The 27,140-nt window shown below is 40.2% G+C and overlaps 1 protein-coding gene across 1 annotated transcript in view; it reads right to left on the reverse strand.

Annotated features, from left to right (window-relative positions):
* Positions 1-27,140, reverse strand: part of ATE1 (arginyltransferase 1) — a 46,267-nt gene that overhangs the window by 2,668 nt on the left and 16,459 nt on the right. Inside the window, exons 9-10 of the mRNA XM_027906179.1 lie at positions 23,027-23,208; positions 19,361-19,460 (exon numbers count right to left, since the gene is read on the reverse strand). Of these exons, the coding sequence (XP_027761980.1) occupies positions 19,361-19,460; positions 23,027-23,208 (282 nt within the window). The remainder of the gene's footprint in view (positions 1-19,360; positions 19,461-23,026; positions 23,209-27,140) is intronic.

Raw genomic sequence — 27,140 nt, forward strand, 5'->3', positions numbered from 1 at the left:
AAGGAACGTGAACTACTTCTTGATTTAAAGACATTTTCTCAAGTGGCCCAGAGGGCAGAAATCACCAAGGAATCATTTTTCAGAGCACAGAAAATACAAGGTAGCAAATTAGTCTTTCCCAGTAGCCAGGGCATACTCATGGCTATCAGCAAAGACAGCTCAGCCACTTAGTTTTCCTAGAAAATACTGCTCCCACATCTTCAGATTTAACCCCTTTGTGAATCCCACACATGAAAACTGTATCACCATTCAGCCATATTCTAAATTTCCCAGTTAATTCTATAATACCATAGTCTGGCATAAATAGGATATGTAAAATTACCTGCATTGCAGCATTACTGGTTTGGTTATAATTATATTAAAAAAAGGCTTCTTTAGTATTGAGCATTTATTTTTGGGCATCAAAATACCCTACTCAGGAAAGAAAAAGGAAGAAATAAGTTCTGAGGTGGCTTCCTTTAGAGGTTTTCTTCCCCCAGAATTTAGGATCTTGCTAATAAACTTCCCTGAAGACACAGGAGGCTGTGGGGATGATTCACTGCTGACCTGGGACACCAAACAGAATTAGAGGTGAAAATGAAAGGAGCCACCGACCTTCCTTTGATGTCCTCCCTTCCTAGAAGTGTTTACAAACACACCTGAAGTAAGGGAGCGCTCCTGAAAAGGTATTTTATTGACACTGCTGGTTTGACCCACATCCCATGACTCACCCCACAGAGGAGGGGGGAACACGGGGGGAGTTTCCCAAAGAACAGCATTTGCAGTGTGTCTGTACTGACAGGATTCATCAGGGGATCCACAGATTCTGGTAAATCGAATGAAATAATGTCCTTTGAACACTCCATCACCACCCTTTCCATGAGCACTGACTCTCAATTTATTTACTTTCTCCCAAATATTTAAAGCCTCAGTATGAAAATAAACCACTATGAATCCAACTTGTATTTTTTCCCCTCTCTGTCCCCTTATTCCTGGACTGTGAAAACACCTAAACCTGAGAACCCAGACAGGTTCTACCTCGTGTCCAGGAGCATCTGCACTTCAGGATAAATGCTCAAATTTCATTACTCACCCTAAAATGATTACGTCATCTTAAAAAATTGCCTCTAAGCACACTATTTATACTCCTTCTTATTCTATATATTGCTGGTTCGCAGTGTACAACAACATAAATCCCAAACAGAAAGGGGATCTCCTAAAGGGAATTGCTGCAGAGGGATTTATGACAGCGCAACTTAATCAGATTTGCAGAACTGCTCTTGCAAATCTGACTTCAGATTAAATCAGCATTCATTTCAGAAGCCATTCTGTCTATGGTACGAGTTCACAACTGAAAACATTTTGCTTTCTTTTAGCTCACTATATAAAAGCTCTTGCACAGTAGCGCTGTTTAAGCTGTCCAGACCATCTTGGGAACATTTAACTACATGATTTTCAACAAAAACTATCATCTTACAGACCATCCCCAAGCACTGGTCTCCGGTTTCAGCTTCTCAAATCCAACACCACCTGCTGACGAAATGCACTCTGTCAATGCACAACAACTGCACATATTTCTCTCTCTGTGCATCTACGTTTAGTCCAGAAATAACCAAACCAAAAAAAAAAAAAAAGGCGCTTTTTTGAAACGTTTTTGGAAACAAAAAACCGTGTCTTTACCTAACATTTAAATTTTTTTTTTGGTGCCGTTTAAAATTTTTATGGACACCCAGAAACATCCTTCTTGAGACAGAATATTAACACATTTTGGACCATTAAGAGCCACTGCAGGTCATACCCATGCCCAGGGTACTGTCAAATATCCCATCTCTGACGACCATGAGCAGAAAACAATCAGTGAAGATTAAAATGTGAGGATGAGCACACGGTGTTACTCTGCCAATCCACTCCTGACTTCCAGCTGTTTGCAGTCCAGGTCCTTCTAGAACCAGGTAATTTCAGTAATAATGGATTTTGCCACTGCATAATCCTGAACAATTGCTTTGATTTACCTCCATCTGCAAACTACAGCTGAGACAGAAATGCAGGAACAGTTGTTGCCTTATCCCCCGTCACTCATGATTTTAGAGACAAATATGGTACCAGGTAAACTGAAAGAGAGTTTGGACTGGATATTGGGGAAAAATTCTCCCCTGTGAGGGTCGGGAGGCCCTGGCACAGGTTGCCCAGAGAAGCTGTGGCTGCCCCTGGATCCCTGGAAGTGTCCAAGGCCAGGTTGGACGGGGCTTGGAGTGACCTGGGCTGGTGGAAGGTGTCCCTGCCCATGGCAGGGGGTGGGATGGGATGGGCTTTAAGGTCCCTTCCAATTTAAACCACTCTGTACAAAGAAAACCAAAAAAAAAATAAATACCTGACTAGTCTATCAAATGGCTTGATTACAAAGCAATACTGAAAATCAGTATGGCTAAGAAATTCCTGAGTTTCTTCTACCAGGTCAACTCACTGCAACATAAATGTTTAACAAAAAAACACCTCCAAGATGTTTTATCTTCACTGATGTTCGGGGCATTTTTTCTCCTACATAATATAAGAGCCTTCAAGGTGCTTCCTCTTATACAATTAGACATGCTGCATTTTAATTGGAAGCTTCTGGAAATAAATTTTACAGTGAGGCTGCCAAGCCTAAATTAATATTTCACACCGTGATGTTTTTTGTTTTACAGTTTCCAAATTAGAATCGGTCAGAACTTCTCTGAACTTTTGTTCCACAGGAAGGGCAAAGGTTTTAATGAGACTTCAGTCTGGAGATTACTTTTTAAATATTTTGTGAAATCTGAGGGATTTGCTAAGCACTTGAGATGAAAAACACCAGCAGAGTTTGTTTTTGTAGTCTAAGTAAAATTTAAAATGTAAAACTACCAAGAAAGACAATCGTCTCGAAAACGAAGAAGGTCAAGCACCAGTAGCACTGAAAAAACAAAACAGGAGGGTCAAACACACATTTAACTCTTTTATCGGCCCCAGCCTTACATCTGCATTCTATTTTTTCCACAATAAAGGCATTGATCTTTTATTAAAAGTGAATTAAGACTGCCTTCGTCTCCCTTTCCAGCCAGATGCTTAAAAAGCGGCGTTCTGGCTGCGTAAACAAAGCGAGCCCCAACTACCCACGGCGACCCACGCGAGCGGGAGAGCACGACAGCCTTCCACTCACAGAGCACTTTCAGCCCTTCCACTGCAAGACAACCCCGCTGGAATCCCACCAGCAAAGTCCTCCAGCAGGCCCTTTGCTCCCTGATTTCATCACACAAACAGAAATAAGACTTTCTGGATCCCCAGGAGAGCCCTTTGCCGGTAACTTGAACTGCCGGGTTTGTGAAGGCGGTGCTGGGACACAGAGCTGGACACCCCAATCCCTCCGTGCTTCCAACTGTCCACAGCCACTCACGTGGCATCCATCTGTGGAAGGCCTAAAAGATTTCAGGAAGGCAACAACCCCACCCTCCACCCCAAAATTACCTACGCAAAGTCGCCCCCGACTCGCGGTCGCTGTTTTAAAAATCCCTTTAAACAAATAAAAAACCCCCTCGGTGACAGACACAAAGCAAGCAGCTCTATTTAGCCCTGGGAGGTGGTTGCAGACTCGGGATTTATCATCAAAAAGCATTCAGCTTACAAGAAAATAGGGACCAAAGAGGAGTTACATCATTAGATCACGAAATGACTGAGTGACACCCTGGGTTTCACCACGGGCTCCCCCACGTGTGAACAGCCTGCCCGGTGCTCCAGTGCCAGGATCAAACCAGCTGATTTTATCCCCACTGCAAACTCTGCATTAATTACACACTCCACATTTTTTAGGACCCCGGGGGTGCATTTTTTTGGAGAGCTCAGCCATCTTTCTGTTTTATTGAAGAGTAATGAGTTGTAATCCTTCAAAGATGTTACGGATAATAACCAAAAATTCATTTCGTGGCTCGCAGAACTCCAAGTACTTTAGAGAAGTACATGAAGGGCTTGCTCTTCAGAAAGCTGGGCTGATTCTCATTCTTTTCATTACATCAGCACAGGCACAAAATCAGTGTAATGGGAATTTTTCAGGCAGCCCCCCAGGGCACCCCAAACATGGAAACTCAGAGCAAACATCCACCTTCTCCTGCATTTCTTGGTTTCCCATAAGTGAAACGTAAATATAATTTGAAGTTGTATTTCCAACAGAAGTGTGGAATCATAGAATGGTTTGGGTTGGAAGGCTTCTTCAAGATCATCTAGTTCCAACCCTTACTCAGGTCAGTTAATTTTTTGGTATTTTCTTTCTAAATGTGCCTCACGGATCTTTAAACTGACTGATCAAAGCAAACTTGTATATAATTTGCCAACTTTCACCTCTCTCCTGTTTATTTTCCAGTTCCATGTAGGGTATTTACAGAAATAACTAAACATAAACTGTTTCCAAAGCGAAAACACTTCTGACATTAGTTTTTAGATGCCATACAACTCGTAGGAAACAAATAATTTCCTACAATTATTGACTACATATTCATACTTAGCTGTTCACTAAACATAAAAAAAAAAAAAAAAAAGAAGTGTTTCAGAAGGTTTCCATAGTGTCCTTCAGATAAATCAAATATTTCAGGTAATATTTTAGTAGCTTTCACTGGTTAGATTAAACTTCTAATTTTAGGTTAAATTTGCCACATTTAAGGTGCTTCACACAACAAACACCACAAATGGTCCCTTCAAGACCAATAAGGTGCATAAATAAATATGCATAAATATTTACCCTGGAACTGCAATTGTACCCTGGTTCCAGACTTTGGGTGACGGGAACAGCAAATTTATGGATTCTGAAGTGCCCTAAGCGGGCTGACTGTTTATCCAAAGCTGAAATAATAACATCCAAATGACAGACAAGCATGAAATCAACTCCTGGAAGTGAGAAACAAAGAGAAATATTACAAGCATGGAGCTACTCAAAAGAAGTTTACATAAAATTTGGGTCACTTTTTAAGCATGTTTTCTAATTACTTTTACATACTATTGATGTATCTATTTTGCCTTCTTCACATTTCCCAAGGTTCCTTTCCCTTTTTTAGCGTTATTTCTATTTTTTTTTTTTTTTGTTTAGATCTGCCAATCTGTGCTGTACACAATGGCATTTTATTAAAATAGACTATTGAAACTAAGTTTAGCTCTCAGTGCTGTTACATAAACTTTGTGCTGGACGCACAAAAATAAGGCCCTGACATGAGATGGTACTTACAGGAAAACTCTACAGGCTGAAATTCCCGGCTGGAATTCCAGAGACTGCCACCAAGAACATCCAAACATTGCACAGCTTCAAATATTGCCATTTTATCCCATTCATTAATATTTAGTAACAGCAGTACTAGCAGAGACATCAACCCAAGACTGAGATTCCCCAGAATATTTCTAATACAAAGGTGCATTTGTGCACATCTAGAAGCTGAGTTTCCCCATGAACTCAAAGAGGATTATTAGCTTCCCTGAATTTTAGCCAACTGTTTCAACAACTTGATGTTTTTTTAAGTATGTTACAGAAGAAAATGTGATATGCATTGTCTTTTTACTACGAAAAAAAAAAAAATCAAAGAGCTCGGGGGAATAAAAATCGTATGATTCCTGAAATGGAACTTGTTTACTTTGAATCTGCAGCAGAAATTCTTAAGGAGACCCCAGCATTAACTTGGAAAGTGAGACTAAAAAAAAAAAAATAACAAAAACCTATGGCCAAAAGATAAAAACCCAAGTAGGGGCCTCAAGAGGAATGCTTCATTAGAGACACACCAACTCTTGTTGACTTAGGTCTATCTCAAAAGGAGTTTATTTTGGCAGCTGTGAGAAGCAAAAGGAGGGGGAAAAAAAAAGAGAAAAAGAATTGAGTGTTTCAATCATGTGGATCCCACATCTTTCTCTTGAAGGGCTGCCATAAACCAACAGTATTTTTTGAGCTCGTTTAAATTAAATGCATGGGATTAAGTTTTGAAGTTTATTTTCTTGTATTTAACATAAAGTGAAATAATTAAAGGGAAAATAAGCAGAACCTAATAGATCATACACACGCTTTGCATACACAGAATTGTCACACTGATATCAAATGGCTTTAAACATCCATTAATACCTCATAGCTGGAGTCATATCTAAAAGAACAGCATTCCTCGATACCTCACAGACATATTCCACAGGAAAGCAAAATGAATTCCCTGTCAGAGAGGGTTCTACTATGTAGTTATCAAAGTAAAAACACTACACACCATCTTTATCTCACAGAAAAATTAAACTGACAGAATTTAAACGAAAGTGAACATGTTTTATATTTTCTTTCGGTTTTTTTGTACAACTGCACAGGGAACCAAAACAGTTAAAAATTCACCACAACTAAAGCACCAGCACAACAGAAATGGGTGTGAAGGCAGGGTGGATAATTCTTTATTTTTATTTTATAAAAACACCGGCACTGGTTATGACGTGCCAAAGAGCAAACCAACGTTTTTAATATTTCGTGATATAATTACAAGAAATTATTTTGCGAAACCCGCTGCTCTTACTCACGTGACTCACCTCAATCTGGTTTTTCTCACCTTTTAACACAACAAATCTAAAGGACAACACAAGAGGAAAGGGGAGGAACTATATATTTACTTTTCAGGTGTCCATGAAGCCTCCAGTTTCCTCTTTTTATCCGTGCACAACACTTGGAGCTTAATCCAACTGTATGTTCTCAGCTTCTGCATACAGATGTTCAGGACTGAGCACCAACAGGGCACATGGAGACCTGTGTCTCTTCCTGCCCCTCATTTTCCCTGGATTTCTAATGTTTTTGGGAATTCCTTGCCTGAATGTCCATCTTCAGAGCTCCCACCACAGTTCAGGGGTTCCTTCTGAGCCCATTTTCCCCGGGAACCACCAGCGCTCAGCGGCACCCAAGCTCTCCCCGTCTCTTCCAGTGACTCTCAAGAGTTATCCCTGGAGCCCCACAGCTTCCCAAACCCAACCTTTCATCCCACCCAACCCCTCACAAGCCCCCAAACACTCAGAGCCCCTTGTTCTGCTCAGCCTGATGGGTCAGGCCCCTCTGTGGCTGCCCAGACCCATCTCACCATCGGGAATACCCCTCCGGTACCAGACTCCCCCCCAAGTTCTGCTCCAGCCTCTGGTTTTCACAAAACCCAGCCAAAACCACACACAACTTGCCAAAAATCCACGCAGACCAGACTCTGAGGGCAAGAAAACGAGACCTACCCAAGGAAGTCTGGGCTGGTGGTAGCCTTACACTGAATAAATAACTTCACGTTTCACCTTCGTGCCCCAGCTACCGACTCAGCCCGTGGAGCATTTCAAGACATAATAAATACCAGGCTAATTGACAGCCTGGCAAACTGTGAGACACTGATATTCACAGGTTGAAATACGCTCCTAATTAAGAACTCAGATGCGTGATGTTGGCTTTAGATTAAGATATGCTATGTGGGATTTTCAAAAGCATTTATAGGCTTTAGGCCACTAAATCACTTTGAAAAGTGATGTCACTCCAAAAACTGCCACTCCAGCTTTTTTTCATTTCTGTTTGCTTTTCATTTCATTTGCTTTCATATACGTGAGAGCAAGAAATAACATTCTGAAATCTAGAATTCAGAACAGTACAAGGTTTTTAACTTCAAGGCTTTACATCAATATATAGTGCACTAGACAAGGAGGTTTTTTAAGTCCAACAATAATAAAACTAGTAAAAAGTCAAATAATTTAGTCATCCATCACAGAAATATCCACAGCCCAGTACAGAAGAAACAACCTCAACAACAGTGGCACATACACACAAATAGGTGCTAACGGCAATTTCAGGATAGAAGAGTAAAACTGTAGGACAAAGGGGAGACAACAGCAAAGTTTATCAGAAAAACAATTTAGCAGGCTTTTGAATAAATAATATTGTGAAATTCAAGTTAATGCATCCTTAACACACACAAAAAGATGTCATTCAGCCTCGAAATCTGAGGGAGACAGTGAGGCAGTGATAGATCTCAGTCTCTAAGGGCCTACAATTTCTATCACCAGACTGAGTGAGCCACCTCTGCCAAAAAAATCTAAACCTACTTGTCTCCCTTACATCTGCAGATTAAAAAACTGAATAAATAAACAAGAAGGCTCACATTACCACAGCGTTCCAAGCATGTGTTAGAACTTAAACCTTAACAGCAAGTAAAGCAAGAGCTATCTGTACAAAAGATCAGCAAGTATCTGCACAGGAATTCTGGACCGTCGAAACACGTGCGCTCTGAAAGAAGTTTCTTCTATTGTCCTCAGAAATGTTTATTTTCATAGTGAGCTTTCATTCATGAAACAAGCATTCTAATTTTAGGTCCGTGTTTGTTAAACAAGCTCGCTTTGTTTTCTGGGAGAGGAGAGCTCGTAAACAAAGCCCCTCTGTGCTCTCCGAGGAGTCCGTTCCCAGCGGGAGAACGTCCGACCTCACCTTGGGAGCAGCTCGGCATGTGGAGCTCACACGCCTGAACCCCGGCCAGCACCGACGGGACAAAGCCTTCACTGCAAAAATAGGTTGGTTTTGTCACCACAGAAGAGATGGCAAGTGGTCTCCCAAACCGGGAATGTGCCAAGTGAGGCAGCACCACGTTCACCCCACACAAATATCCGTCCCCTGGGAGAGACACAACAGCCCCAGTGCTGCAAGAGGAAGAATCTGAATTGTCACCACAGCCCCTGCCAGCTTCCCATCCTCTTGGAATTATAGAACTATGGAGTGCTTTGGGTGGGAAGGGACCTTAAAGATAATCCTGTTCCAACATCCCAGCCATGGGCAGAGACACCCTCCACTATTCCAGGATGCTCCAAGCCCCGTCCAGCCTGGCCTCGGACACTTGAGGGGGCAGAATCCCCTCCCTCACCTGCTGCCCACGCTGCTGTTGATGCAGCCCAGGATGTGCTTTTTTGGTTTTTTTTCTCCTTTGTTCTCTGCCTGCACACTCCAAATCCCAAACCAGGCTGTAGCTGCATTAGTTGTCAGGAGAAATACTGACCTGAGAGAGGCCCAGAGTTCCTGGGCTTCAATACATTCCCTCTGGGACCATGCTAAATATAAGAAACTGGGGAAAGAATCCAAATACAGGAACACTAAACAAATGTAGGAATTGGACACAAAAAACATGGCTAGGTAGAGGTGTTTTGAATTTTGGTTAAGCTCCTTTGCAGAGAATAAAAACTGACTGAGAACATCATATAGCAAAAATAATTCTTCCTTTCGATATGTTCTTTTTGACACTGACTTGTTTTCAAACCCCTCCTTATGTTAATTAATTGGCTCTCCTTAATTATAAACAAAATATTAAACTTACAATGCCGAAACTCTTGTCAAGCAAGTTCATTTTTATCATGCTAAGTCGATACTTTCACCATTCTGCTTTACTTGAATTACTGCCATTTAAAGGTACACAGGTGTCCACTTGCATGTTTAGGAAAACAGGCTGTTTAATGTTATATATCCCCAAAGCCTTTGAGCTGAAACATCAACACTTCAGTTTTCTCTTAGTGCCAGATGTTTGTAAGCTTTTCTTTGTAATCACCTTCACACTGAAAAACGAGCTCAAAGGCAAATGGGTTGGAATCAGTGACTACACTACGTTCTAGATTAAATCCTGACCTTACCAAAACCTGGTAATTCAAGGCTGTATTAAACACACACCCCAAAACAGGATTAGGAGAGTGTGAAAATTAGATCTGCACTTAAAAAAGTCAAGCACTTTGCTGACATTCTAACATTTTACAGTCCTCTCTTTGCAGAGTTAAAATAATTAAGAATTGCCCAGGCAATCACCTTGCTTGATTTGAAAATCAGTAAAGCTCCACCCTGCACTCCTGTGCATGTATATCTTGACATGTGAAAGCAGCTTTATGCACTTCCATGCACTTTTAACACACTTTCAAAAGACAGGACAAAGAACTATAAACACCTGCGTGCTAAGCATCATATGCCAACAAATACTGACATAATACAAGTTTAAATGACTAAAACTTTAGTGAGTTTGAGGCAAAGGAAGTTTAATCCAGATCTACACATCCAAAGGGCAGTGGCCAAAGATGTTTCTGCCTCCTGTCCTGCCTTGGTGGCACCTGAGGCTGTTCCAAGGAGCAGCAGCACAGCTGGAACTGGGAGGATACTGGGAGGACAAAACCACCAGAGAGGCAAAAAGATGAAAAAAGGCCACTTTACACAGAATTTAGTCAGTGGGGTACAAGACTTCAGATGTTTTCATAACAGTTTACGACTTCTCCAACTTGATACTATTGTCTTGAGGAATATCAGTATCTTTTTTTCTCAGATCATCACTCCAACTTCTTCCCACATCAGAAGTAAAGCAGGTAAATGAACTCTCATTTAAAACACTTCATCTGAAGGTGGGGCTGTCATTGCAGGCATTTAGGGACTAACAAGCCATCAGTGCAAACAAGAAGACATTGAAAATTCAGTTTCTTTATAACCCTCCACTGATAGAAAATCATGTTGTGCTTCTAAATCCGTTAAACCATCACCAGCAGTAAACGGCAAATAAATATACAGTTCTGAAAAAAGGAACCAATTTATCTTCCACAATCCAGTTTTGGTCAGGCCTTTCAAACTGAACTCTCCTGGAAGAGAGATTATCTTCCCTTAATGGAAGATAATTAAATGCAATTAATAGCAAGCCACACAACTGATAAAGACTAAAATAGAAAGAATGTATTAAAAACAAAACAAAAAAAAAAAATCATAAGATGTCTCATGGATCAACCATACTGACCATACCAGCATTAAGCAGCCCTTGAGAACACTAGCCTTAATAGCTTAAATAAATAAATAAAATCAATAGATCAGTGGAACAAAAAGCTCATCTTGTCTTCTGGCCATTCATAGAACAACAGCCCATTTTGTGTTGGGATGAACAGGGAATTTGGGTCCTGTGTACTTTTGCTCCACGATCCCATCCTTCTTCAATTAATTGACAATGGAGTCGTTTTCATACCCTTTTTTTTTGGTGTGTGTGTCATTCCAGCTCAGCGTTATTACTTGTGAAAACCTTTTTATTCCCAACAAGAACAGGGGAGGAAGCAAACAGTATCATATGCTATGAAAAAAGATGATCTACTCCCCTGAAATGTTTCTGGTAAGAATCCTCAAATTACCTGACACGTCTAACACGGCAAATAACCACTCTGAACACTTTCAGCCATTCCTTTTCGAACAGTTCAGTTATTCAGAGGAAAACAACTCAACTAAATAAAGTTTTTGGCAGTGGTTAAGTCTCCCAGGGCCAGCAGAAACCTCGGGGCAGTGTCTGGAAACAGCAAGGGAGGTTGGTTTTTTTCGGTTTGGTTTTTTTTTTTTTACTTCACACTCAGAAGACAACAATTCACCAAGGTCCCAAGTTCTCCACAGGGTAAGGTAACCTTAGAAAGCCTTTGGGAACCGATTTTATTAGATTAAGAAAAAGCTTTAAAGGAGCTGCAACAAAAATATTTTGCTCCTCCACTGACCCTCCCCGCTTGGGGCTCTGCTCTGAGCAACCTCTCGGAGCTCCAGTGCCCTCCTGACAGTCTGGGAAAACTCAGCACCACCCAAAACCCTCCATTGCCAGCTCTGGGACAATCCAAGGGGATGGATTTGGGTTTGAATTAATTGGTTCTGAGTTATGGTGGTGGCTACTGTAAGATAATGTGAAATCAGCTCCTCCCATGCCAGGGGTACGCTGGCAGAGTGAAAACATGATTAATTAGCATCATCTGCATCCCAGTGCTATTACACCCTTGCTCTGGGGGTTTACTCTCCATTTATGGCTTTCTTTGAGCTGTCACTTCCAGTATTTACTGTAACACTATAAATAATAGTTTATTACAATAAGGAAGATAAAAATTCAGCCAGGAGATCTCCACAAGCGCTGTAAGGAGCAACCATAAAGCCCTCCATGCTTTGTCAACTCATTTAATGCAACATTCTCTCCTGAAAGAAAGAAAAATGCAACTTTTAGCCAGACTCTGCTAAAGCAGAATGAGCAGCAGAGAAATTGGAGGGCATATACACGTGTGCTTTCACAGTCACGTAGTCACAAACCTTGACACTAAAAATAACTCAGCCCACATCCCAATTTAGCCCTTTCTGAAAACTTTGTAGTCGCACAATTCCCATTTTTTTCCCCTTTCCACCTTCCTCCTTGCCTGCAGGGCTCACCATCTTCCTCAGTACAATGAAGGCAGTAACTCACATAAACAAATATCAGAAGCTGATCTCAGCATCTGAGGGCCTAATTTTAGTCACCATTCTTTAAGGCAGAAATACATCAGATGATAAAAATGTCCTGGACTGCTTAAAAAAAAAAAAAAAAAAGACAAAAAACTCAACAAAAAAAAAGACAAAAAGCCTAAAAAATGAGATTTGAAGAAAGGATTCTGAGTCTCACTCCCACCCAAACATTGATGTTGCACTTTTTGCAAACTAGGCAGTTAGAAGCACTGTGTTTAATATCAGGATTGAGGATAAATAATAGAACTTTTTGCTCATTAGTTATACTTCTGCTTGGAGGCTCAGTACAGTCAGCAGCTAAACAAACTCAGACAAAGAAAATAATCATTCAAAGTAATGAATCGCCATCTACATTAAATGTAACACTTCAGAGAAACGTACTGTGATACCTCTGTAAAATGAATGAGGGCTTAGCTAGACCAGGCCTCATTAAAGTATCTCCCATTAAATCTTTCCTGGAAAATTGGAGAAAAAACATCTCCTGCAGATTAACTGGCCTGTCAGCCAGCAACTACTGTAAAGACCACAAGTGAAATAGGGCAGAGCCAGGAAAAGCAGGAGCTCCAGGCTTTCAGACCAAATAAATTCCACTTGACAATATTGCCTAATTAGAGTTAATATCATCAGTAAAAGTGCAAAAATAGGAGCAGTTGGATTTGAAGTCAAACGAGGGACCCAACACTCCGAGTGTTGCCACCCTCAATAAATGTGGTGCGCAGATAAAACTAACCAGTGTTTCCATGACTTCAGGGACACATCTGAAGGGCTGATTTCTCTCTAGGACGCAGGAACTTCAACATTTTGCCCTGAAAACTGGAATGGCTGTGGACAACTTCACACAGGGGCGATGTTAGGAAAAGTGAAGAGCATCTTCACAAATGTGTTTTAACCCTTTGCATCACAGGGCTGTAAATGTCCATCTCCGCACGTTCAAATTCACTCACTTTGGGGAATGCCCCACAAACAGAGGCAAAATTCAGAAGTAAAGGGTGTTAAGTAGCATTTGAAGACCATCCAAAATGATTAAACTAACAAAAAATGAAGCAAAGCTGGCAAAGCAGCACTATATTAATTCATTTGCTTCACAGAAACCTTAAATATCCACTTAATTCCATGCACTCTTACACCTTCTAGCAAGGACCACTGGATTTATAGATTGGAATAATTCTGAAATGGGAATTGTGATCTCATTTCTCAGATGAAGCAGAAAAATTAAAGACGTGAATGGTGAGGTATATTATTCCCCCTCACAAAAAAACCCAAAAACAAACAAGAAAACCGAACAAAACCCACACCTCTTTTGTCTCTGTATTTCACAATTTACAGTTCTCATTTTAATTTCTAATGGTTGCTATGGAGTCCCCAAATGAACCTTCAAATAAGATTTAGTGCAAGTCAGCACTAAGCAGTGAATTTATGACAATGCAGAGTCATGAATTAGACATGATAAATTTCTACCAGCCACTATCACTCAGGAGATGGTTTGCCTGAGGTTTATTAACATGACCCTGAATAAATCTTTTCAGCAGCTCCTTTTGACAGAGACAGTCAAGTTATCTCTAAAAACTCAGGAAATGTCCACCAGTACAGAACTGAGACCTGTTCACTGCAGCTACAGAACAAAGTCTTCTGCCCTGATATAAGTCCATAAATAACACAATCAGGCATAAATATGATTATTATTTTCACTTCATCTCTGCTACACTTCAGTCACCTTACACCTCAAGTAAACAACTGGAAAGAAATCCAGATTTCCAGTATTAGAAAAGTAAAGCTCCAGGGGCACGTTCACTTTTCTCCTGAAGGAATTCTAAACGACAAGGAAAAAATAAGTCCTCATCCAAAATATTTCACCAGGAAAAATAAAGTTAAGGAAAAAGAGATGCCTGGGATCTGTGTTTGCTTCTAGCAGGAAAATGGGATTGCAATAGGTTTTAACCCTGCAAGTGCTGCGTGGAATTTGGCACAGCTTCAACACTTGCAGTGAGGACAAACTGTAATAATTTACCAATTACACCCAGTAAAAAACAACAGCTTTGGAAAAAAATAAAGTGACTGAGTAATTGCATTCACTATGCTTACCTGCTAGGAAAACAACATGGAAACTGTGATTCTGCTTTAAATAATTACATTTTATTCCAACATGTTAGTTGGAAGAGGTGTGAGAGGTGAAAGGCTTTTACGGAAGAAAGATACAAAAGGAAAAAAAAAAAGGTAAAAAAAAAGAAGAGGGGAGCTGAAAGGACACTGGAATCCTGAAGGCAGCACCTGACTTCTCAGAGCCAAAAACCAGATCCAGTCAAAACACAGTTGATAAAACACATGTAGAGAGATAAGGACTTTTTGCATTTGTCACACTTTGAAGGAACATTAAAGCAGCTTGATTTTCAGAAGCATTTAACACATAGACTGAATCAATCATCCAAAATCCTTCTGGAAGTCTTAGCCACTTCTAAAGACTTCTCAAAATCCCTTTGGGTTTTAATGCCTGAAGTCCAATATAATTCAGAGTAGGCTTTGTCTCCTCACACACCAACCCAAACCATTAGAAGGAACACACTGGGTAAGGTCAGAGCTCTGAAGAAATCAACGTTCCATTTTAGCTGCTGAAGCTCCTGTAGAGGAGTATCCCAACCAGCAAAGAAGAAATGGACGGAAGGAAGGAGGGAAGAGAGTTAAAAGTGATGTTAACAAGACAAAACCAGAGATTATCCCCCCTACTTGTACTGCTTACAATTTTCAGGGCATTATTATTATATGTTTTTGTCTATATTATTTGCTGTTTCTTTTAAAAAGTCTTGCCAAAAAAAGCAAAACCCACTGTGTTGTCACGACTTTTATTGCTTTATCTTAGAGTAGATAATGGGTTTACAATGCATGTATTTCATTCCTTTATTCCCAAATGGTATTGCAAATAACAACTTGGCAACCTGTAACAACTACTGACTTGTCAGGATATTTAGTTGACTATCTATGACCTGTTTATATTAAAAAAAAAAAAAATAATTGTTTTGTACTAATTGGAACGCAGATTTATTCCTGTAAACTGACAACATTAATCCTGGAAAAGCCACCAGTTCATGTGCTAACGTGGAACAAGCAGGGATGAGCCAGACCTCTGCAGATCCTGTGGATGTCCAGGCTACCCCTGGTGCTGCTGCATGAGGAGGGATGCTGAAATTCCTGAAAGCAGCCAAAGAAATTGGCTCTCAAGTGCCATAAAATTCCAGGGGCACCGCTTACAACCACAGTCAGCCCGAGGTATTTAGTTTAAGAATGATTAATCACGGTTGAACCAGCCTTTTGTTTCTTCTTTTTTGACATCTCAGAGCCCTTTCTAGTATTATTCCATGGATCTGAAGTCTGGCCGTGGCTTGATACCGAAGGAGACTGTTTGAAATAATTCCATTTACTTTGGCCTGCAGACAAGTCTTGGATAAAGGCTTCAGTCAAAACACCCCTCCACATCACAGAATGGTCTTAAAATGGCACGCAGAGATAACACAGCAAGAAGACATTAAATCTGTTGTGCACTTCAAAGTACACTGGGAGTTATTTACCGGCACCAGCATAGAGTGGCTGCAGGGAAAGCAGATTATTGACCAAAACAAGTGCTGATACAAGCTCTGAGTGCAGCATCTGCATGCAAATATTGACACGCAGGAAAAAAAAAAACAACTCACAAAGCCCAGGACTAAGGGAATTCCCCTAGAAAATGTCACCAACAAATCCTTCCCAACACAAAAAAACTCAGAGGAGAAAATGATTTAACGCCAACAGGGGCCCAAGAGCAAACACAGAGTAATTCTATAAATATGTTTGGAAACAAGTGTCTTCAAGTGAAAAACATTAACAAGTGCACATACAGGACCTAAACACATGAGAAACAACCCTGAGACCAAACTCATCCGAAAGTAAAATACTTGCTTATACTTAAAATTTGATAACACGCTCCAAAACGCATTAGGAAAAAGGCTTTGCATCTTATGACTCCTGGAAAATTTTCCAGGAGACTCTTTTCCAACATAAGAACCACCACATCTAACAGAGCCTGAGAAGGTTTACCACAAGGTCATGGATCTCTTCAGAGAACCATTTTAATGTTGCATTGCCCCAACCTACCCAGAAAAAGAATGGAACAAAGCCATTGCTTCAGGTTCTTCCTTGGATTTTTCCATATTAGCACAGTGAACAGGAACTACAGAAATCCTTTTGTCTCAGTTTAATGTAGATTTTATTTTACCGGTTTATAAATATTAACCCATACATGGGAACAAATCTGAGAGAAGTTGGGAATTAAAAAATAATCTAAATGTCACAATATATTCCCTTCTCCTATCTTAAAGTAATTTCCCTGGGACTCCACTGTTTTAAAATCCCGTTGCAGTCCATGCAAAGGCTGCTTGGGAACAAAAGGAATGGGAAGAGTGAGTCAAAAGGGAGCTTTATTTTTAAAAACCTCTATAATTATGTCTGATCCATGGGTCAGATGATACTCTAACCATTCATCTTCCTGCCTGATAATGCAGAATTCTTCAACTCTGTCACTGAGCCACAGGAATCCTGACTCAGGATTGGCTTCCAGGACACTCAGGCCTCTAATCTTCCATTGGATTACACACCATTCATGCCCGAAATTCTGCCATTTGTGGAGAGATAATCCTTCAGATGAAAAGGTCACCCAGTGACCCCCACATATTCTCTGCCTGTTTAGCCCCTGACCTGTTCAGCTGTAGCTAAAAATATCCAGCAGCTGCCCAATATTATACCATAATACTATAACAAAGATGAAAATTATACCATTGTTATACCAAACACCAGTCACTGGGATATCAGATCAGATATTACCAATGATTTAAAAAAACAATGTTGGATTGCTATTTCACACACACAAGAAAGGCAGGATCCAGAAGAGATGTCTACAGCTTGCAGTGCCAGAAGGTGTAGGTGTTCTTCACAAGGCACTGCTTATATAGAGAAGTGACACTGTGCTGAGCCTCCCTTTCCAAAAATTCTAGGACAAAATTTGCAAAGAAAATTAAAAGCAAAGGATAAAACCTCCCGTGGGGTTTGTTTTCCAGCTCCTCCTCCTTCTTTTTTTTTTTTTTCCCCCTTTATTTAATTTCCTTACCTGCCATCAGTTTAACAACAGTTCCCTACAGCCTCTCATTCTTTCCATTTTAATTCCATTAAGGGAAGGGAACCCCCAACATCTCTATTAAACTGTAATAAAGCAAAGTCTCCGACATGTAATGCCTCTAAGTCACCCGGGCATTACTGAAATTACTTAATCTGCAAAGTTCAGTGCTTGCCCCCCCTCCTTTGGCATTCCCAATCCCTTCCCAAGAGCAGCAGCATTATCCAGACCCATTTCAGGGCTTAGCTTTGGAATTGGTTTCCGGTGTTTTATTTCAGTGAGGGGAAAGCGGAACTACACAGAATTAACGTCAACTTGATTTTTCAATTGCCTTGCTTTTGGCAGCTCCTAAAACAAACATGCCCAGGAAAAGAAATATAAAATAGAATTAATTGATTGAATTGTTGCTCTCCCAATACATTATGTGTGTCCCTCTGTGTGTTCTAATTACCTGAGTGCAGGTTTTCTCCTTCTCCCCCCTCAGCTTGAACCACCTAAACACACTGACATGTGCAGTCTAAGCAAGGGGAAGAAAAAGAGTTTTTGTGGGGGAAACACAGAGTAAAACAGTCCCACTACAATCTAATCCATTTCCAATACTTAAGAATGAAATCTAGGAGCATTGTGGGAATCTCATGATCCTGATGGAATCGTTTCCAAATACCAGCACTGGTCCAACAGAACAAGATGAATAATATCAATGTATAGTGGCTCTCGAGGTTAGCAATTAATCTTTGTGTTTAAATAGTTTGCTGGCTACTTTATTCCAGTTATTAAATCCATGTACACAAAGTTCATGTTTTTAATAAAACACTACAAGCAGCTGAACCCACAGTTTATTAACCAGGATATCTTTCAGAACTGGAACACTTTTTGCTGTTATATATATTTCTTTTCCTAAGTGCCCCAGCAACCCAAATGCATTCTTTTTACAAGTCTTGAACCCTGCAGGTTGTAGAACTTTGGCAAAAGGGACACACACACAGAGACAAACATCTAACAAAAATAGAGGGAGGGATTTGTTATTTGTTATTTTCAGAAGACTGAATCTTTGAGATCAACTGGAGTGTAGACCATGAAAAAGCTGAAATTTTAATAAGCCTCACAACTTTTTGGATATTTGCAAACCAGTTGAAAATATTGTAGATCTCCAGCACACTTTGGGGAGGGGGAAAAAAAGGAAATGAAGGCACTGCTCCTCTTACTCTAGATTTTGTGAGCTTTTTATCTTTTCACATTATTAACAGATATAAATGTGTAAATGTCCAGGAAATTGCTGTCAATGTTCAGTACTCGAGTTGTATCATGATAATGCTCAAAAGCAATTATGCACTTACAGAAAAGATCTAAAACACAGAGGAACCCTTTTAGGCACTCAGGGCTAAACTAAGCTGAAGTCAACAGGGTTCCAAAGGAGGGGTGGTGACACTGGTTACCCTCGACATCCTGTGGGTTATCCTGACAGCCCAAAAATCTGCTACCTGGCTCAAAATTGCTGCTCACCAAACTTCTCACTGATTTCAGGGGCAGAAAAGTCCCCCATCTTTAGCAAAAAAACAAGGAGGAGAAGCCCAAGCACAGCCAAGCCCACAAAGGCATCTTTATCACTGCCTCTGGTCACCAAGCAACAGTCCCACTAACATACAAACCTAAAAAAAGGGAGAATTTCAGTCTACTGGAAGAGATAACTGGAAACACAAGATAACCAGGTAACCCAATGACAAACCCATCATCTTGAAAGCCTCTCCATGTGAACTGCTCTTAAGCCAAGCTGCCAAACAAAGAGCACACGCAGCTCAATTTAAAATAAAATAAAATAAAAAATAAATCCTAAGCCAAGTTAAATAGTAATTCACATTTAACCATATACATTAAAACCCAAAATGACAATTACAAAATATTGTATTGCTATGAACACTGTCAAAAGCTCTGAATAATAGTGCACTAAGGAAATATGTAAAAACACACTTTACCTTGTATCTCATTTTGGGGCAAGAATGGATGTAGAAACCCATATAATAAAAACAGAGATCAGGAGCCTTTTCATGAAGCTGCCTGGTAAAAGCAATTTCCCTGGGAAAGGAAAGAAAAGACTAATTACATTTGAGTACGATTCTTACAGTCATTTTACCTCTTCATGTTGAAATATTTTACAGCTACCTGGCTCTTGATCTATTTAAAGGACTAGACCTCTGAAAAATAAAATATGGGGATCATAAACTCCAAACTCATGTTTTTTAAAAAAAACCCCAAACATCATAAACTGAAAATTAAGACTTAAAAACCAAACAAACAAATCACCAAAATGCACAACACCACGTCAGGCTTAGAAATACTTTCCTTTCTGTGCCTTGTCCTGCCAACTGCCAGACTTGAAATTGAAATAAAAGTGATTAAGAGCCTGTGTTTAACAGCTTTCTTATTAATATTCATGTATGTTGGAATTCTACAGAAATCTGGCCCAGCCATTGCACAGACTGGCTAACCTGGCTCAGGAAATCAGAGTATTTTCAAAAAAAGAGCTTCAAGGATAAGCCTCTTCTTGTTTGTTCCATCATATGTGTCCCAACAATTTGCACGTAAAAACATCCACCTTTATGCAACAAAAGGGATTTTTCACCCACCCCATGACTGTTGGTATGATTTTCTCGCTTATTTTCAAAATAAGTTTGTTTTTTATTTCACTGGCACAAGGAAAGCAGTGCTATTACAAAGGCTCAGCCAGTGCTTACCCTATAATGATCCTTTTTACAGCATTTCTAACTTTGCAGATCACTTTTGTAACTGATTTAGCAAAACAGGGATGTGGGTTATTGCTTTCAGTGACAAAGGAATAAGATGGCCCTGCTCACTGCAGGGAGGTTGGAGAAATGACCTTTAAAAGGTCCCCTCCAGCACAAACTCCTCTATGATCCAAGGGATCAGTACATGAATATAGGAAGCATGTGCAAATCCTGGAGATCCTTTATCACTTAAGATTAAATTAGTAAGAAAGATGTTTCAATGTAGTGAAAATTTAACATTTCAGTGGCGTGTGGTTTGCTGAGACCATCCTGAGTTGGTCATAACTCAGTATCTGTTCAAAACCAGGGGTCTGACCAGAAACTGAATCTATTCCACATCTTAAAATCCAAGCAAATACAATAGATTGCAGAAGTGAGATTTATACCACTAAAAAAAAGTACAAAGATGCAAGATATCATGCATATTTTCTATACATAATCTTCACGAGCCACAGCATGAAATTAAACCACCTTACTGTTCCATGCAGGTTATCCTGGACCTAATTGAACAAACACCTTCCTGAAATTCAAAAGCTGGAATACTACAGGGGGAAAAAAACATTATTGGGCTGCAGCAGCTTCATGCAACCAAATTAGTGCCTCTGATAGGAAAGGGAGCTTGAACTACTGCCAGTGTCTTCACACGAGGAGTCAGGTAGTGAGAAAAACATCCAGCTCATCAATATAAAATTCAGACTTAGTATTTCAGTGCCACACAGCCCAATTCCAAAAGAAGTTCATGTTCCTGTCCTCCTACTAAAAGAGATGATGAGCACTATGATTGTCTGCTCTTCATGATTTTAGGTAGCAGGGGGAAGGTTTAACTTCCTGATCATGTGAACAAGAGTCACTCAGTATTTCTGGATGGTTTGTTTTCCCCCCTCTGGTAAGAGTGGTATTTCCAAGTATCTTCTCCTCCCCTCCTTCTTTAATCCATGCCTACGTATTTCAAAGGATCCTCAAATCCCATCCTTTCTACGACTCAGCAGCAAAAATTCTCCAAGTGGCACGAGGTGGAAGTGCCAGCACTGCAAGGCAGTTTAACCTCCTCAGAGCAAAACTGGCAACAGCTTTGACAGTATCAGATTCCTTTGCAACTTCCTCCATCCTCCCCAACTCCACTTTTTTTTTTTCCTCCCTTTTTGAAAGAAGAACAAGGTTGGCTCCCTCTAAGACTGTTGGGAACTTGTTTTTATTGCCTTAAATGCCACAGAATTTACAAGCTGCTTTTTCCACAAGTTGAGCCCCGGTGCACTGACACAGCTTTAAATTTGCTATATAGAAAATTTAAAATCATTTCAGGAATTCAGAAGCGTGGATTATGTCGGTCTATTATTACATGAAGTAATGTGATATGTACAAACATTAAAAAAACAACTCTAGGAGGACTTGGTGTTTTATGTTATATGTTCACCTTGCAAGGAAAAAATAGTCTAATTTCAGGTATCTAGCATATGTAAGCAATGAACCACCAGGCTGATGTCAGAAACTTAACAGTGAACTTGGTGGGAAAAACTCTGACATCTGCATTTGTACAACTCATATAAGGGTTGTTCAGAAATCACAAAGAGAACACATCCAAAAGGAGAATTAAAAAAAATACAGATTTTGATTAGGATCTCTTGATCTCCTAAGGATCTAAACAAATTCAGGTTGGACTTCTGAGAGATTCGGTTGCACGTGGTTTATTAGTTACAAAAAGCAAAAGTTTATGAAGTAATTGTGATATAAAGTTTCCTAAAAACAGTGTTTGTGCTTTAGTTAGTTCCAGTCATGCCATTTACCCACCCTGCTGGGTAACACTAAAAAACTAAAGCTGAGAAGCTCCACCTACAGAGAAGATGCCTCTCAACAGGATACCTTGGAGAGAGAAGAAAGCTGGACCTCACAATTTCAGTGCTTCTTTTGGACCTGGAGGAGCTCAGTGCAAACCTCAACAGGGAAAAAGAACTTGTGCTGCAGCTTCTCAAACTCAGACTCGGAAAAAAAAACAAGTCTGCCACGAGGTTCAAACCCAGGGAACAGCCCAGCACATGTCTGTGACCAACTCACCTCATGTGAACAGAGAAGCAAAAAGGTAAGGAAAAAAAATTGAGATGCACAAGTATTTCCACTCACTATGGGCTTCCCCCCCCCATTATAATAATAATGGAATAATAACATTGCTTGTGAAAGAAAAACAGTAACTTGCAATTTCACATACAAGTCTAGTTCACAGTGACATCACCCACTATTCCTACTGTTTTGCAAGACTGTTGATAGTTAATTTAAGGTTTTAAAATTCATAGGATTACTCCTTCCATCAGCCTTTCTAAAGGCAAAGATAATGAGATTAACATACCTGAAAAATACACTTAGTGCTAGTACAGCAGGAGACTACTAATTCAGAAGACAATGTTTTTTAGGTACTCTGTTGTTTATGATCTCAAAGTGCATAAAACTATAAAAGTGATTAATTTCATTTGCTGACTAGGCTAAGAAAAAGGTCAGAGGAAAACTTATTTCTATTCAAACAAAAAAGGGGCTTTTCCTGCTGAATCCAAGCAATGTTAAATTATTTTTAGGGGCAATAAAAACTAGGTATTTAGTTTCTGAGTGTTTCCTTCATCTGTAAAAGTATATAGCCAGTGAGAAAGATACATCCCTAGCCTTGATGACAATTAAAAATTTATTTGGAATGTGACCAACCACAGAGAATTTAAAAAACAAACCAACAAACACAAAAAACAACCAGAAATATTTTGCTAGGTATAGTGTTACCAGTATATGTTTAGACTGAAAATAAATGCACATGTATAGACACAAAAATCAGTTTTTACTGTTACATCCAAGCAGGTAATGAAAATGCCCTCTTACCGTAACGCAGAGTAGACTCCCAGAGATAAGAAAGAGAAGTCTGGATCGTAGTACAGATAGACAGAGGACACACAGTAGGGCAGGATATCAATGACACCAACAGCAATTATCTTCCCATCCAGCCAGTACTGCTGGTGGAAAGATCCATAGCCACATTCCGGTCCGTTTGGGGTGTGCTCTGCCTGAAGGAAAACAAGAGAGGGATGTCAGTGCCTGCCACAACTCCAGGATGAAAACAACCTTGGGAAGAATTTTAACACACAACTAAATACTGGGGAAAATTACTCTGGCCTTCTGTGTTCAGGAAAAGAAGGAATATGAAAAGCAGGGAAAGCAGTGTTATTTCAGTGGATCATTTGTGACTCTGCTGTATTGATGATGGGTAAACCCCAGGTATCACACAGCCCAAACACCAACCCGAAATAGCCACTGAGCATTGATGGGACTGACAGGATAAAACAAGGTGATTCATCAAGTTATTAATGCACTATTACAGGCAAACAAATTCTGCAGGCACCCTTTAATGTGACCAACCTACCCTCCAACAAGAGATGAAGCCCAAGGGCAGAGAGGTGAATGCCATGTCGCTGTGCCAGCCCTTCCCAAGGACCCCTCTGTTTGTCCCCAAGCACTGGCAGCACTTTGGCCACAGAAACTGAGTTTCTCACAGTGGCCCATTAAATTTACATCAGAGGAGCATTTCATAAAAAGAAGTGAACAGTTAATTCTTTATGCAACATTTGCTCTTTTAGGGTTTACTCTCTCAAATACCTTTTACTTAAGAACCTGAAACTGTGTTGCAACAAAACCTGTGGAACTGCTGCTCTGTCAGCCACGTCAGAGAATCTGCTGCAAAAACACCGAGGGGCTGGCTATTGTTGTGTGCTGTGGTTTTGGATGTGCAGTGAAGTTTGCCTCTGGATGGGGTAAAGCACCTCCAGCCAGAAACTGATGCTTCCAGTTAAGAAGAAAATGATCTCCCAATTTAAACTGTATTACACAACCAGCTCTGGCATTCCATTTTCTCCCACGTCAAGTTTACTTTAATCCCGAATTCCACTGTGCTCAACTTAATTATCCATCTAGTCATGTTTTCCACTGCACTGCCAGGTCTTCAGAAAGCTGCTTCTCACTCAATAAATCTGACAATATTGCCTGCTATTACCAACTGCTTTGCATTACAACAACAGAAGGTGGGTTTAATCAAGTATTTTGATACAGTAGCACAGGCTGGAGAGATGATGGGCAGGAGAAATTACTCTAATTGGTACCACATGTGTCAAAAGAAAATCCATCACGTGAGCAAAAATCATTCCAACTGAATCACCCGACCAGTAAAGTCCCAAACCAGAGGCCACACAACAAACTGATTGCATTTTTATACAGTCATACAGCACAAAAGTAGATGTGGAGCTATGAATACTCAAAAAGTGAACTGGTTAAGCATTTGAGAGCTCCATCTGCAGAATAGGAGGATGGAAAAGACTTTCACCCAAAGCAAAGACTTCTGAAGGTAAAGAAATGCTGTGTCTGTGTGTGTGACCCCAAACCTCCAGAGAGCATCCCAACGGTTTGGTGACTGGAACTCTGCAAACTGAAGTCAAAAAACTTCTGGTGAAGTCCAACCTGCAGTTATTTCACTAATGCAGTTACAGTGAAATGTCAGCAACATAAAAGAGTCTGTGTTCTGTAACAAACATAACGAGCACAGCACTGATTTCAGGCAGAGTGCTCGGGGATCCCCATTACATTAAGCAAATAACATTTTAAAAAGAGCAAGACTTTCCTCCTCCTTCCAAAGTCCTCATACAATGTAATCCTTTGTAATGCCTGTCAGGGTTACGTTTTCTCCCATTTCTCAATGAATACTTGGCTCCTTTCACTTGATTTCCTACTCACCATCCAGGCAATTTGACCTCAACCAGGTCTAGAGTAGGAAACATTTTCCTGAAGCAGGTTATGCCGTTCCCTCCACTGACATCTCCACTGGGACCATGTTTGTCAGGGGTGATGTAAAATACACCACTGACATCAGGTGAGCAAGACCCAGCAGGAGGGGCTTACCTTATCTAACCAAAATTATGCCTTGGCTTGGAAACAGTCCAGAGGGACCAATTTATTTCAAATTATCAGTTTATACTCATATTTCAATACAATGAATTATTATAACCTGATTATATTGAGGGAAAAAAAAAAGAAAAAAAAAAAAGGAACTAAATCCAGGACAAAACCACATAATTTTCTCTCCAATGTTTGGACTGTAATGCAGAGAAAAATACAATATATTCCATTACATGTTAATTTTACCTGTCTTAGTGTTCTGCTAGCTAATGATCCATGAACATATTTGATTGCTCATATTTTAAAACACATGATTAAAATTTAAATATTTAATAGAACTGGCATTATATATTGCCCAATTAGTGCATCTCAATGTAATAACTGCTTATAATTGAACTTCAGTGATGGTGAGAGTGCTCAATTTTCTTTGAGGCACATTGGTCGTTCTTTAATTTTTAAGAGGTGTTTTACTTATAATTACCAAAAATGGGTCCTGCCCATTCACCCCTTCATTATTTTCCTCTAGAAGGTTGAATGAAACTTCATGTTTTGAACCTTTCCATTTTTCCCTCCCTGTGGATGGCAGGAGGAGGAAGTTATGAAAACCACGCTATCCCTTACCCAGAGGGAAAAAAAAAAAAGGCAAGAAACTCTTGACTCCTACACTCCAGTGGAAATTATTTGCCAAATAAGCAAGGTGATTAATTCCAGCAGTTCCAATCTGAGTAGAAGGACAGAGGTCTGAACTCAGAGGATGGATCAAATAATGGCACTGGTGGAGTCTCCATCCTTCGAGCAGGTGATCTCAACATGCCCCTTCCCACCTGAACAGTTCTGCGATTCCAGATCAAAACCAAGTAAATCAACTCACTGCACCAAAATACGACACTCCTTACAGAGCCAGCTTCTGCACCTGACTGGGAAAATCTGGAATCTGAGCCACACTCACAGTGAGCTTAAAATCCCACAAGGATTAGCGAGGCTTTGAGGGCACGAAGGACTTCAGCTGCAAGAGACTTTGGGCATCACCACACAAAGGTCGTGGAGATGATGGGGGGAAAAAAAGCAATTTGCCAAAATCTCTCTCATGAAATGTGTTTTGATTTAGTCCTGAGCAATGTATCAAATGCAAGTAAAATATGACTTCCTACAGAAGGAGATCCTGGGAATTACAGACCTGTGATGGTGTCATTTTATTATTAGATCACTAAGAATTAAGTGTCAACTCAATAAACAAAATAATGCAAAGCAGAAGCTGATGTGCTTTTTGAAGAGCAAAGACTGAGATTCACAAAAATCCTTCAGTCCCTTTAGCATTCAAAAGCCTCTTTGGATGTTTAACAGGAAACAAAGTGGGAGCAAATGATCCTTTGCACAACGGAAAACAGATCCCTTTCCATCCTGCTGGATCCGTGTTCTGCAGGTGAATCCCTGAAGACTGAAGGATGTTGCAGCCAACCAAGATCATGGTTTAAAAGTATTCAGGACAGTTAAACAAGAACAAGAGCAATTAGAGAGTAATCTGAAAACAAAACGAAATCATCCTTTGACTGCAGAACGCCACAGCACGTGCGAGTGCTGAGGCTCACCCCAACTGCTGTTGGAAAAACTTGAGGAGAACAAGCACTGAGATGACTGCCAGTGATTCTCTGAGCACCCAAAACCAGGAATCACTCTGAGCAGTCCAGATTTTCCTCGTGCCCTTCTCCCCCTGACAGCAACAGGGTACCAGGACACAGGGTTTGGGTGAGTCCTGCAGGCCACTCTGAACCACCACAAGGCTGTATTGGCACGTGTGAAGTGGTAAAATGGCAAATGTTTAAAAGTAGCCTCTAAAACAAAAGGATGGTTAAAATAACATTCAAAAATCTCTTTACATGACCCTGTTTACTGCTAGAAAACTGCCTAGTTTTCTGCTACTACACACTGTATCATTTTTTTTTTTAAAGCATTCATTTTTTGTGCCAAAGCCCCTTAGCCAAAACAGAAACCAAACTGAATAATAAATTGAGAAAACAACAACAAAAAAAAGACAGGAAGAGTTTGGGTGTTC

This window comes from Empidonax traillii, unplaced genomic scaffold (assembly GCF_003031625.1).
Source record: "Empidonax traillii isolate 1590-97213 ecotype Southwest subspecies unplaced genomic scaffold, ASM303162v1 scaffold1257:size348801, whole genome shotgun sequence".
Taxonomy (NCBI): Eukaryota; Metazoa; Chordata; class Aves; order Passeriformes; family Tyrannidae; genus Empidonax; species Empidonax traillii.